Source organism: Mustela nigripes, chromosome 1, assembly GCF_022355385.1.
Source record: "Mustela nigripes isolate SB6536 chromosome 1, MUSNIG.SB6536, whole genome shotgun sequence".
NCBI classification, from domain to species: Eukaryota; Metazoa; Chordata; class Mammalia; order Carnivora; family Mustelidae; genus Mustela; species Mustela nigripes.
This window is the reverse complement of record NC_081557.1, coordinates 50,173,877-50,192,374: the sequence shown is the minus strand read 5'-3', so window position 1 is coordinate 50,192,374 and position 18,498 is coordinate 50,173,877. Positions and strand designations below refer to the sequence as shown.

Sequence of the window (18,498 nt, the reverse complement as noted above, 5' to 3'; positions counted from 1 at the left end):
TTAGAACCCTGCTTGTGATCCTGATTAAGTCTTAATACCTTTTTTTATAGAATCCCAAAACAAAAGAGCAGATTGAAAATCTGTTACGGAATGGGATGAACAAGGAGCTCCGGGATCGTCTTTGTTGCCGAATGACTTTTGGGACTGCAGGACTTCGTTCTACTATGGGGGCAGGATTTTGCTATATTAATGACCTTACAGTAATACAGTCAACACAGGTAAGAATTACAAAGTACTATACGTATACTTCTTAATCACACTATTTTTTGGCTTTCTAAATTACGTTGTGCCTTTCTAAAAACAAAAAACAAACTTTATATCTAGGAAGGTACTTTTTTAAGTAAAAAATGTGGAATAAATCCTGATCTTTGGTCTTGCATAAGATTTATTTTAGAAGGCATTTGTCTATCTTCCAGGTTATAGACTAACTTTCTGATTGAGTTCTTTTGGTGACCATATTCAAACTCTTGACATTGTTAATTTGCATTTGAAATCAGGAAATGGATATTGACATTTCCAACTGATAGAAAGAAACAAACTTAGAAAAAAGAGAATTACTCATTTTGGCATATGGCCATTGATAAAGATTAACCAGAGTATTTGGAAAATGTAGTTAAAAATATTTACCTTTAACATGGTTTTCCATATCCATGAGAGTTCTTTAAGAGTGTCCATATCCATGAGAGGTTTTTTAAATTTAAATTCAATTAGTCAACATATAATACGTCCTAAGTTTCAGATGTAGAGTTCAATAATTCATCAGTTGCGTAGAACACCCAGTGCTTATCACATCGCATGCCCTTCTTAATGCCCATCACGCAATTACCCTACCCCTCTGCCCACCTCTCCCCCAGCAACCCCCAGTTTGTTTCTTATAGTCCATGAGAGTTCCTTAAAACAGCTTATGATATGCTACAATTTATTTCTCCCCATTTTTATGCAACATAGAAACAGATTACTTTCTTTTTCTAGTGAATCATTCCTACTGCTTCAAGGAATTGTATACTTTTGAGGCTAAAATGCATTTAGCATATACTAAAAATAGTTCTGGACTAGAGGATTGCTCAGTAGATATAAAGATATAATTCTAATCAATAGCGCCAACAGTAAATCATCTTTAGCCTTGTTCTGAGGGAATTCTCTAAAGGCAAAGGCTAATGCAGGGGATGGGGAAGAACAGACGACAAGATGACTAAATAGGTAGGTTACGTGGCACTTCTGGCCCCGTCTCTTTCTTTCCCTCATCTAGAGATGTGTCAGCTCACTCTTTAATAAATTTATTTCCTTATAGGCTTTTAATAAAGGAAGATTCCTTGACTTTACAAAAAGGATTGGAGGAGGTGTTTCAAAATCATTTTCTATGGAAATGTAAAATGTTACTAGACTTGAGATTCCATTATGTGAAGTGGAAAAGCCTAATGGAATCTGATTCTTAAGCCCTAGCCCTTTTCAGAATCTAGGTTTATGGGGAGAAGCAAAGGTGATTTTTAAACCAGAGAATAGTAAGAAGTTCTGTGAGATTTGAGGATAGCATCATATTTAGAAATAAATAAATTGGTGAAACTAACCAGCGTGGGTTATAGCAAGCATGCGTGCACGCACACATCCACAGACTCACACCCACAGTCACAGGGAGTATAACCAGAGCGCAGGGGTGCAAGAGCACAGACTCTGGAGATCCTAAGCAGTCCAGGTTCAGCCACTTGCTGCTGACAAAATCCAAAGGCAGAGAAACAGAGTGGTGGTGAAACAAGAAAGGAATTTCAGTGTGCCCAACACCAGGAAGACAGTGGACTTAACATCTCAAAGACTGTCTCCAAAGGGCTGAAAAAATTTCTACGTTTATATAAGGAAAGTGTAGGACAAAAGTAGTGCGTATATGCAGGTGGGCAGTAAAGGTCAGGTCAATCGCTGTCTTGGGGTCACTCATGCAGGGTCTTGCTGGCATTATTGGAGGGGTAGGTAGTTTGGGCTCCTATCACAAGATGCTTTGCCAGCTGGGGTTTTTGCCTGATTTAAGAGATTAGCTGGAGAGAAGAGCTTAATCAAATACCAAGTATAGACTAAGGCCGAAAGGGAGGTGTTTGAGGTTGTCTTTCAGGAATAGGTTGGAAAGAATAATTATATCTGAAAGAGGGGTCCAGAAGTCACTGGGGCCTCATGGTGCTGCCACATATTGTCTTAGCTGAGCCTGCCATATAATAGCCTTCAGTAAATTTAGGTGAATTTAGGCCTTGGGCAAGTCATTGAGTGGAGCTTCAATCTTATTCTGTCTGCTCTTTTCTTTGAAAAGATGTTGAAGGACAGACAAAAATGGGAAAGGTATCTTCATTTTTTCTTTTTGGGGTTGTAAGGATTAAATGTGCCAACATTTGTGAAAGTGGTTTTAAAGGACTGTAAAATATGAAGTGTTATTTTTAGAGATGAAAGCATTTATTAAAGTTAGCAAATCATTCATAGGACACTTAAATGGTTCTAATTTATTGTGATGTTTTCAGTATTAAATACTTTCATTTCTTTTTTTGTCACCATCGGCTGCAAATTTTCCTAGTTTATGAAATTTTCTTTCTGTGAGATTTTAGAACTAAGGAATTGCAAATGGGATCAGCCATCTTAAGAAATGTTCTAATGAAAAAAAAAAAGGAAAAAAGAAGTGTTCTAATGGGGCACCTGCGTGGCTAAGTTGATAGAACATGCACACTTGCTCTTGGGGTTGGGGGTTTGAGCCATGTTGGGTGTAGAGGTTACTTAAAATTAATGAAAGAAAGGGAGAGAGGGGGGGAGGAAGGAAGGAGGAAAGGAAAGACAGAAAGAAAGAAAAGAAAAGAAAGAAGGAAAAGAAAGAAAAGAGAAAGAGGAAGAAAAGAAGGGGAAGAGGAAAGGAAAGGAAGGAAGGAAGAAAGGAAGAAAGAAAGAAATGTTCTAATGAAGGTTTATGTTGCTGATTTAAAATGTTTGTGTCATGAATAGGTCAAATCTTTTTTGTTTGGCTTCAGTCTTGAAATTTAGCAGGGCCTAAAATGGTCAAAATTTTGTTGTCTACAGCCAAAAGGCAAGAAACAATTTCTTTTGGTTCTTCTAACAATTTTTTTTTTTTTAACCATACTGACTCTCTTGCCCCTCTTTTTTCCCTAATGTTTTATGTATCGTATTGGCTTTCATAGTTACTTAATTGATATTTCTGTGGTATTAAATGTGTCTGACACTTGAGGGAATAAATGTTTGTCCTCTCAGATTTGAGGACTGAACAGTATTGTTCCCACACTGGTAAACACAAGCATAAAGGTGGAAGCCAGTTCCCTGTGAGCCAATAAACTGCACACAACACATAAAAATAATGGATTTTAAATGGTGGAAAATGCAGGAATTAGTCAGGAACTAATCTTTTGTGTTTATCTGCTTCAGGGAATGTACAAATACCTTGAAAGATGTTTCTCAGACTTCAAGCAGAGAGGCTTTGTTGTTGGGTATGACACCCGGGGTCAAGTAACTAGCAGCTGCAGCAGCCAGAGGTACAGTGTGAATTGTTTCAGAGATTAAGTTGGACTGGAATAAAACCTGAAAAACAATTAGTGGTAGGATTTCTGAACAGGAAACTGTCAACTAGAAATGGGATCACATGCTGATGTTTATTTTAGAGCTGAAATGGGAGCATGTTAAAGCTTCTATTATAACCTTTTGCTCTTACAGGCAGAATTAAAATTTTAAATATTTAGAGTTAGTATTTAGAATGACATAATGGTTTATGTTATGATTTTAATATTTTGGCACAAGTATCAGGTAGGAGTGATTGTATAACTTTTATTTATTGTACTCACATTTAGTTAGTTTTAGGGCATTTTCACACATAGATAATCAGGAGATAGCAATATTTTTTTCAGGGTTTAATTATTTTTGTTTCTTGAATTCTCTTAATTCACTTTCCTCAATTCTTTTTGCCTTTCGTGGGTTTTATTTCTTGGTAAAGAAAGATGAATGAGGAAAAAGAAAGAAATTAAGATATCAGTTCTATTTCTTATTAAATTCCTTTTCAAAAAATCTTATTTAACATTTTTAAGTTGGGACATGAAGCCTAAATAACCAGTGATTGTAAGAATTTCTTGTATTAGGCTACTACATATTCAGAATGATTACAATATGAAACATTTATTTTGTGGAGGGTTGGGTTTTAAAATGTGTGGTAAGCTAAGGACTAAGTGAAATCTCTATTTTTGTTTTTAGACTTGCTAAACTCACTGCTGCAGTCTTACTAGCCAAAGATGTTCCTGTGTACCTTTTTTCAAGATATGTTCCTACACCTTTTGTAGTAAGTGTGTCATGTTATCGATTGTACACTTTGTTGCTCCTAAAAAGATTTCTTTTTTTTTTTCCCTAAAAAGATTTCTTAATTCAACTGGGATTCAAATCTTTGTCATGCTTATAGTTCTATATTAAGTGATATGAAAGACAAAAGGAAGGAAAACAAATTTTGCTCTGAGTTTATTTTCACTGAACAAGCGTGTGTTGACCCACCAAAGAATTTGATCTATAACAAGATGACAAGTCCACAGTCATGGTCTGATATTTTAATACTCTTCTTCCAGAAACTGGCTTATCAGGCAGATTATAATGGCTGAGGAGGGGCGCCTGGGTGGCTCAGAGGGTTAAGCCTCTGCCTTCGGCTCAGGTCAGGATCTCAGGGTCCTGGGATCGAGCCCCGCATCAGGCTCTCTGCTCAGCGGTGAGCCTGCTTCCCCCCTCTCTTTATGCCTGCCTCTCTGCCTACTTGTGATCTCTGTCTGTCAAATAAATAAAATCTTTAAAAAAAATAAAATAAATAAAATAGCTGAGGAGCGATTTGGACACACTATTAGCATGCTTGATCTGAGTGTGTGTGTGTGTGTGTGTGTGTGTGTGTAAACACTGTATTTAGTAGTGGTAGGATATTCTTTTTTTTTTAAGATTTTATTTATTTATTTGAGAGAGAGACAGTGAGAGAGAGCATGAGCGAGGAGAAGGTCAGAGAGAGAAGCAGACTGGGAGCTAGGAGCCCGATGTGGGACTCGATCCCAGGACTCGATCCCGGGACTCCAGTATCATGACCTGAGCTGAAGGCAGTCGTCCAACCAACTGAGTCACCCAGGCGTCCAGGATATTCATTTTTTTTTTTTTTTTTTATAAACATATATTTTTATCCCCAGGGGTACAGGTCTGTGAATCACCAGGTTTACACACTTCACAGCACTCACCAAATCACATACCCTCCCCAATGTCCATAATCCCACCCCCTTCTCCCAAACCCCCTCCCCCCGGCAACCCTCAGTTTGTTGTGAGATTAAGAGTCACTTATGGTTTGTCTCCCTCCCAATCCCATCTTGTTTCATTTATTCTTCTACCCACTTAAGCCTCCATGTTGCATCACCACTTCCTCATATCAGGGAGATCATATGATAGTTGTCTTTCTCTGCTTGACTTATTTCGCTAAGCATGATACGCTCTAGTTCCATCCATGTTGTTGCAAATGGCAAGATTTCATTTCTTTTGATGGCTGCATAGTATTCCATTGTGTATATATACCACATCTTCTTGATCCATTCATCTGTTGATGGACATCTAGGTTCTTTCCATAGTTTGGCTATTGTGGACATTGCTGCTATAAACATTCGGGTGCATGTGTCCCTTTGGATCACTACATTTGTATCTTTAGGGTAAATACCCAATAGTGCAATTGCTGGGTCATAGGGCAGTTCTATTTTCAACATTTTGAGGAACCTCCATGCTGTTTTCCAGAGAGGTTGCACCAGCTTGCATTCCCACCAACAGTGTAGGAGGGTTCCCCTTTCTCCGCATCCTCGCCAGCATCTGTCATTTCCTGACTTGTTGATTTTAGCCATTCTGACTGGTGTGAGGTGATATCGCATTGTGGTTTTGATTTGTATTTCCCTGATGCCGAGTGATATGGAGCACTTTTTCATGTGTCTGTTGGCCATCTGGATGTCTTCTTTGCAGAAATGTCTGTTCATGTCTTCTGCCCATTTCTTGATTGGATTATTTGTTCTTTGGGTGTTGAGTTTGCTAAGTTCTTTATAGATTCTGGACACTAGTCCTTTATCTGATATGTCGTTTGCAAATATCTTCTCCCATTCTGTCAGTTGTCTTTTGATTTTGTTAACTGTTCAGGATATTCATTTTTATCAAGCAGGGGAAAAAAGGAAATTTCAGTAAATACCAGAGAACTGCTTATCAAGCCGTAGTTCTGGACCTCAATGCAATGAGATCAGAGATAAGAAACTCATAAAACCCCATGTGTTTGGAATTTTTAAAACATAATTCCTGGGTTAAGGAAGATACAATAATGAAGATTAGAAACTACAGGCAGTCAGTCCTTGCTTTGAGTGATACTGTAGGACTGTAAAGATAACTATCAGCTGAAACCATGCACAGTGATCCTTAATAATCAAAGGGAAAATTACAGCTGTTCTGCAAACTTTAAAGTTTTTTGTCCAAATTTTAAGAATACCCTATTCTTGGTTAAAAATGTAAGGAAAAGAAAAAAATAGTAAAATTAATACTTATGTAGTACATTGTAATTAAAACATTAAAAACATTGAGAATAAAGTGTTTTATTTCTTGGTAAAAAAAAAATTTATCAAGAGTATGAAGAGGACAGGGGCATCTAGCTGGCTCAGTTGGAAGAACGTGCAACTCTTGATCTTTGGGTCATGGGTTTGAGCCACATGTTGGGCTAGACAGGTAGATAGGTAAAGAAAGTATGAACAACATGTGCTTCTTATTGTATAACTTAATAGGAGTGAGCATCCTTTCTATTTCTCGGTGAACTGTCACATTCCTTTATAAGTTTGGGTCAGTTTCCCATAGTGTATCCGTTGTACTTTCAATGTTGTGATTTTTCTCTGAGAGTTCCTTTAATGTGAAGGGTTTTTTTTGCCAATATCACTTCCCCCAGGACATCTTCATCCTTTTTGTCACAAGCACATTCCTCACTTACATCCATATGTTCACCTACACTAAGCTCATCTGGTTGCACATTGAGAGTCTCTTGAATGACAGCAATGTCATCATTCCCAGCTATTTTCTTCTGTAATTCCACTTATGTTTGATTTAAATTTCCCTTCCATTGTTGTCACTTTTTGTTCTTTTTCTACCCTCTAATCTTTCTTGGCTAGTTCCTTCTTTCAGTTATCCATTTTTGCAAACTATCCCATGGAGTTAAGTAGACAACACAACTACATGCTTTGCTGTCTGTTGAGAGCTGATAACAGATGCACAGGTCACTGGCAGACTTTAACAGAGTGACGTGATTGGTCACTGGTCATGAGGGATCTCTTATATACATATTGTTTATGGACTGAAGAACTAGCAAGTTTGCACTTAATATGGTTTCTCACAGTTAATATACCATGGTAACTGAAATTTGAATGCATTGTTGGGAAATTGTGCTGTAGTTGACTATATTGTTGAGTGTTATTTAACTAAAATATGGTATCAGAAACTCATGTGTTTTGGAACTGTGCAAAGCAAGGACTACCTGTATTTGAAACTAAGCCACAATGAAAATAGTAAATAACAAAAATTATGGACTATAACTAAAGCCCTACTTCAAGGGAAATACATAGCCTTAATGAACATATTAGAAAAAGGGAGGATGAAAAAATAAAGAGCTTAGTATGTTATAGTCAAAACAGATTAAATCTAAATAAAGTAAAAGAAAGAAAATAGTGAAGGTCTGAGGTAAAAATCAATTAAATAGAAATATTTTAAAAACAGGGTATAAATAAAAGCAGAAGTTGACTCTCTGAAGAGACTAATAAAAATGGACAATACTTTCGCAAAGATGCTCAAGAAAAAAAGATACAACAAATTAAAAGGGAGCATAATATATATACTAGAGATTAAGAAAACCACAGTATTCTGAACATAATGCAAATAAATGTGAAGGCTTAGATGAAATTAGCCAATTTCCTAGAATAATTGATACATCAAAACTAATAAATAGAAAACCTGAAGAGACTTATAACCATTAAAGAAATTCAACTGGTTTTTTTTTTTTTTTAGTCTTCTCAAATTAAAAATGGCAGGTCCAGATAATTTTATTGGGCCAGTTTTCCCAAATATTTGAGAAATAGATAATGTCTCTATAAACCATTCTAGTGATTCACTGGCAATATACTGAGTCGTTCAAAGAAGTGAAAGAATCACTAAACAATTAGTTCTAATGAATGACAGAAAACAGGAAGGGTTCAGAAATCTAGACCATGTCTGTAGGATTCTGCCATTGGGTTGCCAATTCCAAATACCATCAATTCCGGTATGTTAGCCTTCCTCTCTCATTACAGGTAGATTTACTCTAATATGTAGGGAATATATTTTTAGCAGTCCTCCTTGGCAATTCTCTTTGACTAGCTGCAGAAGAAACATCTTGAGGAAGGACTCAGACCAGGTTTGGATGGTTATGAGCCAGTCTCTGAATCATATCATCAGGGGAATAAATTACTCTGGTCAGACCTGGATCTTTTGTTCCCTATGGCCAGGAGAAGAGAAATTAGAAGTGATGGTAGAAGGGGTAGGAGGGATATTCTAGGCTGACAAATGGTAACTACTACAGAGAAAAAGGGAAATCTAACCTGGAAATTAACTTTGGGAGAGAAGATGGTGACTTGACCTGTATATGTCATATATATATGGAATATATATAAAGATCTTCAAATTGGAAGTCAGTAGGCCTATGTTATTCTACTCTTGAATCTTCTCCCTTATGATTTTATAGTGTGTAAAATGTGTTAGATTAGGTGATTCCTAAATGAACTCCCAACACTAACATTTTTAAGATTACTTTCATAATTCATATTTCCAGAGTCTGGCATATAGTAAGTGTTCATTAAATATCTGTTAAATTAAAAAAAAAAGGAAAAGAAAAGTTTATAGGGCTAAGGTAAATTAGACTAGGAGGAAAAAGCCATTCAGTCTAACATCTAAGTGGCTACTGGTGACCTAACAGTTAGATGGCTTTAGCTATATCCCAGCCATTGTATCTGGAGTTGATTGTTGAAGTCATAGGCTGTTTATGTCTTAATGCCTTCTCCTGTTACTTAATCAAGGTTATTCTTATATCAAATGTGTAAGTAGCTGAAAAGCAAAATGGAATTATGGCATTACTGTTTTTTCAGCCATATGCAGTCCAGGAGCTCAAAGCAGTTGCAGGTGTGATGATTACTGCTTCTCACAACCGCAAAGAAGACAATGGATACAAGGTAAACCTGGGACTCTGGATATTTGCTTATTTCACAGTTCTTATTTTATCTGTTTATTTGTTTATTTATTTATTTAGATTTAGATTTTTAAAAATAATATATGCTGAGTATATTCTCATTGCTGAGGAGCAGGCTTAGATGTTGGGGACAGGCAGATAAAAACATGAAGGCCAGCCCTCAAAGGATGTTTTTCCCTAATGACTTTTATTACTTCTCAATGTGTATGACTATGAAAATCTCTTCAGTGGTCTTTTTGCTTCTAGTATATTCCTGCCTTTGATATCCCCATCCTATCCCCAAATCCACCCCGTCTACCATTTTAGAAACAAAGTCATATTGTACTGAGAACTTAAAGAATGAATGAGAGTTGGCAGGAGGAGAACAAGAGAAACTTGATCTTACTCTCCTTTCCCTCCAGTCTTATACTGGGACAAAGGATCCATGTGATGTGTCAGCTTCCATGGCAGAAAGCAGGGTGGAGAAGGGTGAAGACTGGCAAGAGAGGATACAGCACATTATTGAGCCAGTGTCTGGGGTTCCTGGGTGATGAGTGCATGACCTTATATTTGTTTTTCTTCTTGTATGGGAGGTCTTCAGGCACACTGAGCTCTGTTTTACTGGAGAAAAGAAGATTTAATACTAATTTGAGATTTGGGCCCTGCCTAGCTACCATGCACAGAGGCAAAGAAGAAGCATGATTAATTCAGTTGGGGACATACTATGTTTGAGGTATTTGTGAGCCAACCATGTAGCAACATCCTGTAGGCAACTGGATATATAGCTCTGTTGCCTGGGGGAGAAATCTAAGCTAAAGTTACAGATTTGGGGGTCATGATATATATTAGGACATGTAAGATGTAAGGGTATTTGGAAGTCTTTTACTTGGATATGTGGCCCAGAGATGGTATATAGTAAAAAACAAGCCCAAAAGAGATCCCTGGGGAATACCAACTTCAAGGGAAGGAAGGAAGTGCAGGAGATAGGAGAAAGACCAGAAGAGATTAGTGCCATCAAAACCAAAGTGAGAAGAAGAGAATTGCAAGGAAGAAGAAGTCAACTGTTGAAGAGAGCTGAGAACCCAGATCTCTCCTCTGACATCAGATGAGACTCCTAAATCCATTAGGATGTCTAACAGATATTTCAGAATTAGTGTCTCTAGAATAGAGGTATTAATTTCCCCTACAGCCTCTCACGTACATGCCCCAATGTGTTCCTTTCCCATTCTTCCCCATCTCTGTAAATGGACACTACCACTCACCCAAACAAAAAACAAAAATTATTCTCGATTACTACTTTCCCTTCACTCCTAACATTTCACTCACTAACAGGTTTTACAAATTCTACATCTAAAATGTATGTTGGAATATGTTTGCTTCTGCTCACTTCTACCTCCACCATTCTAAAACATGGTTATCTTCCATCAGAGATACAGCATCATGGCTGGTGTCTTCCCTGCTCCCATTGTTCTCCCTAAAATCCATTTTCCACCATGCAGCCAGATGATCTTTGAAAATATGAACAGGTCATGTTACTTCCCTGCTTAAAATTCTCCAGTGACTTCTCATTATCCAAATAAAATCCAAGCTCCTTACCTTGAGGTTTACAGAATCCTGCCTACCTCTCCAGCCTAATTTCATTCATTCCTCTTCTGTGCTCACTGTGTTCTAGTCACACTCCCACTTCTTCCTTTTCCTTTGTCTGCCAGTATACCAAGCCCTCTCCCATCTCTGAGCCTTTGTAAATGGTTTTGGCTCTGCTTGCATTGCTCTTGCCTTCATCTTGTGGATTTGTTTATTTTTATCCTTCAGGTTCCTGCCCAGATGTTATTTCCTTGAAGAGACCTTCCCAGGCCACCTTATCTGAAGTGGCTTCCCTCAATGACTTTCTCATCATCTTGTTTATTTCCTTCACAGAGCTTATCGCTGTCTGATGATCTGTTTTCTTGAAAATGAATTGTTTTCTTTATTGAGTTGTTTGACCTTCTCCAACCCTGTTCCCCAATATAAACTCATGGGTGAAGGGCCTTGGTCTGTTTTGATGTTCATTGCTAGTGAACATATTTGTCACATAGGAAAGCCTCAAAGGTTTTTTTTTCTTTTCTTAAAATATACACACAAGTTAAAAAGGATCAAAGTTAAACAGTGTATAAAGTTAAACATAAAAAGTATCTCTCCCCATACCCCATAAAAGCCCTATACCCCTTTTCAGAACCAAATACAGTTTCTGGTTTTAGTTTCCCCCCAGCACATGTAATCATATGTGTATTTGTCACTCTCACTCCCACATTTTTCCCCCCATAAATAGTAGAGTACTATATGGAGTGTTCTGCACCTTGCTTTTTCACACAACAGTATGAAACAATCTTAGAGATCATTCTCTTAGTCAACTGATAGGGAGATAGGTCTGCCTCATTCATCTTTAAAAGTCTATGTAACAAATCCTGATTTATTGTATTTTATTTTTTTTTTTAAAGATTTTACTTATTTATTTGAGAGAAAGAGAACAGGAGAAGGGCAGAGAAGAGTAGAGGAAGAGGGAGAAGCAGGCTTCCTGCTCAGTGGGGAAGAGAACACATGGGTTGGGGGAGGGACAAAGGGAGAGGGAGAGAGAAAGAATCTTCACTCGTGCAGACTCCATGCTGAGCATGGAGCCCAATGTGGAGCTCGATCTCATGACCCTGAGATCATGATCTGAGCCAAAATGAAGAGTGGAATGTTTAACAGACTAAACCACCCTGCTCCCCACAATCCTGATTTATTTAAGCAATCCTCTGTTGGTGAACAGTTCATTTGTTTCTAATCTTCTACTATTTATAAACAGTGCTACAAAGAGTGTTCTTCTACATATGTCTTTGTTCATATGTGTAAGTAGATTTATATAATCAGTATGGAATAGTAGTTAGAACTTGGGTTGGGTTTAAAACCTGACTGTAGGATACTTGGGTGGCTCAGTAAGTTAAGTGTCTGCCTTTGGCTCAGGTCATGATCCCAGGATCCCGGGATCCCGGGATCAAGCCGTGCATTGGGCTCCCTGCTCAGTGGGGAGCCTACTTCTCTCTCTCTCAAATAAATAAATAAAATCTTTAAAAAATAAAGAGGCTCATTTCTCTGTACTTTAGTTTCCCCATCTGCAAACTAGGGATAATAATAGAACCAAGGTCATAGAGTGGGAGTGAGGATTAAAGGAGATATTGCAGGAAAAATGCCCAGTGCTCAATAAATGTTAGCTGTTGCTTGTATTTTTTTCATTTGCTGCAGTGTCCAATATTGTAGCCACTAGCCACCTATGGCTATTGAACATTTAAACTATGACTAGTCTGAATTGAGGTGTGCTGAAAGTATAAAATACACACCAGATTTCAAAGACTTACTATGAAAAAAGAATGTAAAATATTTCATTAATTTTGTATTGATTATATGTTGAAATGATAATATTTTGGATATATTGGGCTGTATGAAGTATATTACTACTAATTATGCCTGTTTCTTTTTATCTTAATGTGGTTACTAAAAGCTTTAAAATTATGTAAGTGGCTTGCATTTGTGGCTTACATTGTATTTCTATGGCATTGTTCATCTATATCATAAATTTCTAGAAGTGAAACTTTTGAGTCAAAGCAGTATGAAAGAAAACTTGTCACTCTTTCTTTGAGGTGGTTGTACCAACTGCTACTCTCCCTAACAGCGTAAAAGGGTCTTTATCCCATACCTCCCATATTACCATTTTGGTCTTTGCCAATCAGATAGATGAGTGTTATGTTTAATCTGTACCTGTTTTAGGAGTAAGGTAGACTGTCTTTTCATTTACTTGCATTAGATTTGTTTTCCCTTTCCTGAGATGTCTGTTAAAGGTTTTGTTCATTTTTCTCTTTGATTATTGCTCTTTTTCTTAGTGATTTGTGGGAACTCTTTATATATAAAAAGTAGCTCTTGGTCATCAAATATACCCTATCATCAAAATACCTCAATATTTTGCAGATATTTCCCCCCATATCATGACTTTATTTATATTTTTCCATGCATGATACTATTATATTTTTTCCATTTTGGGGAAAAGGCTATTTTGGTATTTTTATTGGTATCATATTTCATTTGTAGATTAATTTAGGAAGCTTCAACATGTTTATAATATTTATTGAGTCTCTTCATTCATTAACAGGGTGTATCCTTCTGTTCTTTCAAGGCTTCTATTGTATACTTTAGTAATATTTTAAATATTTTTAATAGGTCTTTCATATTTTAATAACTTTTTTTTTTTAAAGAGGGAAAAAACGGGATTGTGAGAGGGAGGGCCAGAGGGAGAGGGAGAGAGAATCCACACTGAGCATGGAGCCCAAGACAGGGCTCCATCTCAAGACCCTGAGATCATAATCTGAGCTGAAATCAAGAGTCAAACACCTAACCAACTGAGCCACTACAGACACCTTTCAAATATTTCTTTTAAAGTTTGTTCATGGATATATTTTGTTGCATGGATTTTTCTGTTACTATATCAGATAGGGATACTTTCTGCTACAGATTTGGAAAACTTATGGGTTTTTCTGTCAGTTTAAGCTGATAGGAATTGATTTCTCACACATGAAGTTAAGTCCAGGGTACATGGCTACTAGCGGGATTCTGTAGCTCAGTGTTGTTGCGCCTGGCATCTCTTTGCAGGTTTTTTTGGCCTTTCCTTCAAGTGTGAACATCATAGAATGGTTATACCTCTAGGCATCACATCCATATACAAAGGCAAGAAGAAATGGGCAAGGACAAAGGCTAGGAGTTTTTTCTCATGTTTTATAAATTTTCATGGTGAACCTTCGGGGCCTATGGATAGAATCTTTTTTGTGGCTTGGGATGTGGGAACATCACTCAGAGCAGTTACTGGTTTTGTTTTGTTTTGTTTTTTAATTTCTTTTTTTTTTTTTAAGATTTTATTTATTTATTTGACAGACAAGAGATCACAAGTAGGCAGAGAGGCAGGCAGAGGGAGAGGAGGAAGCAGGCTCCCTGGTGAGCAGGGAGCCGATGCGGGGCTTGATCCCAGAACCCTGGGATCGTGACCTGAGCTGAAGGCAGAGGCTTTAACCCACTGAGCCACCCAGGCGCCCCTGTTTTTTAATTTCTGCAGGAACCAGGAGTTTCACTGACTGGGAGCAATTTCTATATTAACTGAGATCTCAGATTTGAAAGTTTTAAAAATACCCCAGAAAACACATCCTTCCTCAACACCTTTCTGTAATAATGGGCAGGACTTCTATTCTGTATTTCCACTGATCGGGGATGGGGGGAGTCTCAGGTCTCCAATTTCCTACCTTCCACATGAGTATTACAACTCAAAAACCAAATAAATAGACAGTTCCCAAACTCCAGGCAGTCACAGCATCAGCTCCACAACCTTATATCACTCTGGTTTTCCTTTTTTCCCACTGCCTGGAGTTTTCCCTTTTCTTCTTCTGAACTGACCTATGCATTTTAGATAATGCTTTTCTAACAGTAGCTAACATTTCAAAATGTTTATAGAGTGAGAATTTTCAGGTCTTCTTGTCTACCATCTTGTTTGGCACAGAGCTTAGTACATAGTACATATTCAAATGTATTCTTCTTTCCTTCATTCAGGAGGCAGAAGAGGGTAGTCCTGTCAAAATTTGGTAGAAGTCATTATGGATATTCTCTAAGCAAAGTGTCTTCTAAATTTGAAATCCTATGAATTCTAAAAATACACTTTATTGATTTGTTGTTGTTGTTGTTAACTGTTCCTAATGTCTTGTTAATTGAAATACTTGGCAAACTGACAGCTTAATGAAATGTATTTTCATTCATTAAGTACTGAAAACACATATACTGAAAAGTATATATAATAATTAATATGCTAATTATATTTCCTGATATAGACACTGTCTGATATGACATGTATTCTACTTTAATTTACATCTGAAAAGTAATTTCTTCTTTATTACAGAACTACTTAATGCTAAAATTTTATAGTATGAAATTTTATGGATATCCATGATTTCTTAGATTATCTTTAGTATATAGTTATAAATCTAAGAGTATGATTGGCTACTATGGCATATGCATATTAATATGTTATCATAATGATGCCCTGATTTTATTTTAATTGTACTCTTATTAAAGTACACTTCTAAAAATGAAAATAATACATTATCCCTTTATTGAAGAGTCCCTGTAGAATCATTATCATGGACATCCTTTGGTATTAAATTAGTCCCATGTTGATATTTTCTACTTAATTAACTTGGAACACTTCTATGTAAAGCCAAATATCTTTACTGTAGCTAAAAATATCTGGCCAACATTTCAACTACTTATAGCTGTATTTACCTATCATCTAGGTTTATTGGGAAACTGGTGCTCAGATCACATCTCCTCATGATAAAGAAATTCTGAAATGTATAGAAGAATGTGTGGAACCTTGGAATGGTTCCTGGAATGATAATTTAGTGGATACCAGCCCACTGAAGAGAGATCCTCTGCAGGACATTTGCAGGAGATACATGGAAGATCTTAAAAAGATATGTTTTCACAGGTATCCAATGGAAATACAGGGATAACATTACCATATAAGAAGATTAACAAATAAAGAAAAGAAACAGGGATAAAGATGTGTTGGCTGTTCATTATATTAAAAAGATAGCTAAATAGTACCATTCATCATAGTTAAAAGGTGGAAATAACCCAAATATCCATCAACTGATGAATGGGTAAATAAACTGTGCTATATCTATACAATGAAATATTATTCAGCAATAAAAAGAAATTCTGATACATACCACAACATGGATAAACTTTGCAAACATGCTCAATGATAGAAGCCAGTCACAAAAGACCACATATTATATGATTCCATTTATATAAAATGTCCAGAGAAGGCAAATCTATAGAAACAGAAACAGACAGAGGGTATATTAGTGATTGCCTATGGCTAGGAGGAATGGGAATGTTAGGGGATGGTGGCTCTGGGGTAGAGTTTCTTTTGTCAATAGTGAGAATTTTCTAAAATTGATTATGGTAATGGATGAAGAATCTATGAATATAGTAAAATTGAATTGAATTTCACACTTTAAATAGATGAATTGTATAGTATATTAATTACTAATTGTATAGTATATTAGGGTATATATATATAGGATATATATAGGGTATATTAGTATATTATAAATTACTAATTGTATAGTATATTAATTACTAATAACACTGTTAAAGTTATAGCTAAATATATGTATTCTCTATACGAGATTAAGAAATTTTCTCTAAAATTTGTTTTTGCCTTATTTCCATATTTTCATAACTATTCCATAAATAGCTAATGCTATTGCTAGAAAGCTGCTGGCTTGCTGAATATCTTTTCTTCATCCAAAAAAATAGATTTTAGCTTCTTCTCTATAGCTGATTTTAATTTTACCACAAGTACCAAGTTTTATGATATCAATTGAATAACTCTTTTCCTTTATAGGGAATTAAACTCAAAGACCACCTTGAAATTTGTACATACATCTTTCCATGGGGTTGGACATGACTATGTGCAGTTGGCTTTTCAGGTGTTTGGTTTTAAGCCTCCAATTCCAGTACCAGAACAAAAAGATCCTGATCCAGACTTTTCTACTGTTAAATGCCCAAATCCTGAAGAAGGAGAATCTGTGCTGGTATTTTTTTTCCTTTATTTAAATTATTATTAGTGTATTAAACTTTATCAAATAAACTCATTGACAATTCAAAGATTACTTACAAAGGCAGAAACCACCTTCGTTGACATAATTTAATTTCTATTGGAGCTATATATTCTGTTTTATTTGAAATCTCTTTGGTGGATATCCCTACTTCTAGGCTTATTTACTAAATTTAGTCAAACTGTATTCATTCTAAAATTGATGTCAACTAACATAGTGCCCACAAGTAGGAGTATTAACATTGAATTTAACATCTGGAATACAATCTGGTGATTTGGCTTATTATTTCAGGAACTTTCTTTGAGACTGGCAGAGAAAGAAAATGCCCGAATTGTGCTAGCCACAGATCCTGATGCAGACCGGCTGGCAGTGGCAGAACTTCAGGAGAAGTAAGTAAAGCCTGTTATTTAATTAAAAGCTTAAGCTTTGAAAAAGAGGTTTTGATTTTAAGTCTTACAGGCTCATTCAAAATAATAAAAAAATAAGAAAATAAATCTCCTATTAAGTCCACTATCCAAAGATAACCCCTAGGTATATATTTTGACATTTCCTTAAGACATATTTGTTTTTATAAAATTATTATCATGCTACATATATTTTTCTATCTTGTTTCCCATTTGATATTGTACCGTGAACACTTTTTTCAGTCCTTAAATATTGTTTAAAATATTATAAAAGGACATGATATCCCAACAGATTGCTTTATCAATATAATCATTTTCTAATCTTGGTCCTTTGGATTGCAGTGTATTTTTGCCCTTATATGTTGTGATAAATGTCCTTATATAGATAGGACATCATATTATAACTTTTCTTAGATTAAGTAAGAGAACAAAAGTTACAGTGTAATAATTTTTCAACAGACATTGTTGCCTTTTCTACCCTAAATTCACCCATGGTGAGCTAGAAATAATCCTAAACGTTTTCTCAAAAATCTCGTATAATAGCTTTTGGATTTTCGTACATGAAGGATGGTAATTTATATGTCTAAGTGTCAAGAAATTTTAATGAGCAGTTCTAAAAGTCTTGACTTGACTCTTCGTTCTCTCTACAGTGGTCACTGGAAAGTTTTCACAGGGAACGAGTTGGCAGCTTTGTTTGGGTGGTGGATGTTTGACTGCTGGAAGAAAAATACATCAAGAAATGCTGATGTGAAGAATGTTTATATGTTAGCCACCACGGTCTCTTCCAAAATTTTGAAGGCAATTGCACTTAAAGAAGGATTTCATTTTGAAGTAAGAACAGAGAATATCTGCATGCTACTTTTCTAAATCAATTTCTATACATTAAAGCCACTTCCCCACCAAAAGGAACTTGTATTGATTTGATTTAAAATCCTCCCCTTTTTTCTAGTTATGTTAACACTTGCTTAATCTTGTGACAGTTTAGACACCTTGAGTCAAGTCCATCCATCCAGTATGTGAATTTCTGGAACTGAGATAAGATATTCTTTTAAAATTGCATTAATGCTTATTATTCTATACAACAAAATCTGTTTGTTTGTTTGTTTGCTTTTTAAAGATTTTATTTATTCATTTGACAGACAGAGATCACAAGTAGGCAGAGAGGCAGGGA

At 36.1% G+C, this 18,498-nt stretch overlaps 1 protein-coding gene and 1 long non-coding RNA gene across 3 annotated transcripts in view; one reads left to right on the top strand and one right to left on the bottom strand.

Moving 5' to 3' along the window:
* The window catches only part of PGM2L1 (phosphoglucomutase 2 like 1), a 49,924-nt gene that overhangs the window by 22,260 nt on the left and 9,166 nt on the right, over positions 1 to 18,498 (top strand). The window contains exons 3-10 of one of the 2 annotated variants that reach the window (XM_059410644.1): positions 51 to 218; positions 3,406 to 3,512; positions 4,222 to 4,306; positions 9,168 to 9,251; positions 15,589 to 15,782; positions 16,710 to 16,899; positions 17,215 to 17,312; positions 17,978 to 18,158. In XM_059410644.1, coding sequence (XP_059266627.1) covers positions 51 to 218; positions 3,406 to 3,512; positions 4,222 to 4,306; positions 9,168 to 9,251; positions 15,589 to 15,782; positions 16,710 to 16,899; positions 17,215 to 17,312; positions 17,978 to 18,158 — 1,107 coding nt within the window. The remainder of the gene's footprint in view (positions 1 to 50; positions 219 to 3,405; positions 3,513 to 4,221; positions 4,307 to 9,167; positions 9,252 to 15,588; positions 15,783 to 16,709; positions 16,900 to 17,214; positions 17,313 to 17,977; positions 18,159 to 18,498) is intronic. The other variant, XM_059410653.1, reaches the window with a different exon arrangement.
* Positions 14,211 to 18,498, bottom strand: part of LOC132024372 (uncharacterized) — a 33,867-nt gene continuing 29,579 nt past the window's right edge. Inside the window, exons 2-3 of the long non-coding RNA XR_009406233.1 lie at positions 16,027 to 16,131; positions 14,211 to 14,870 (exon numbers count right to left, since the gene is read on the bottom strand). This is a non-coding gene — a long non-coding RNA (uncharacterized LOC132024372). The remainder of the gene's footprint in view (positions 14,871 to 16,026; positions 16,132 to 18,498) is intronic.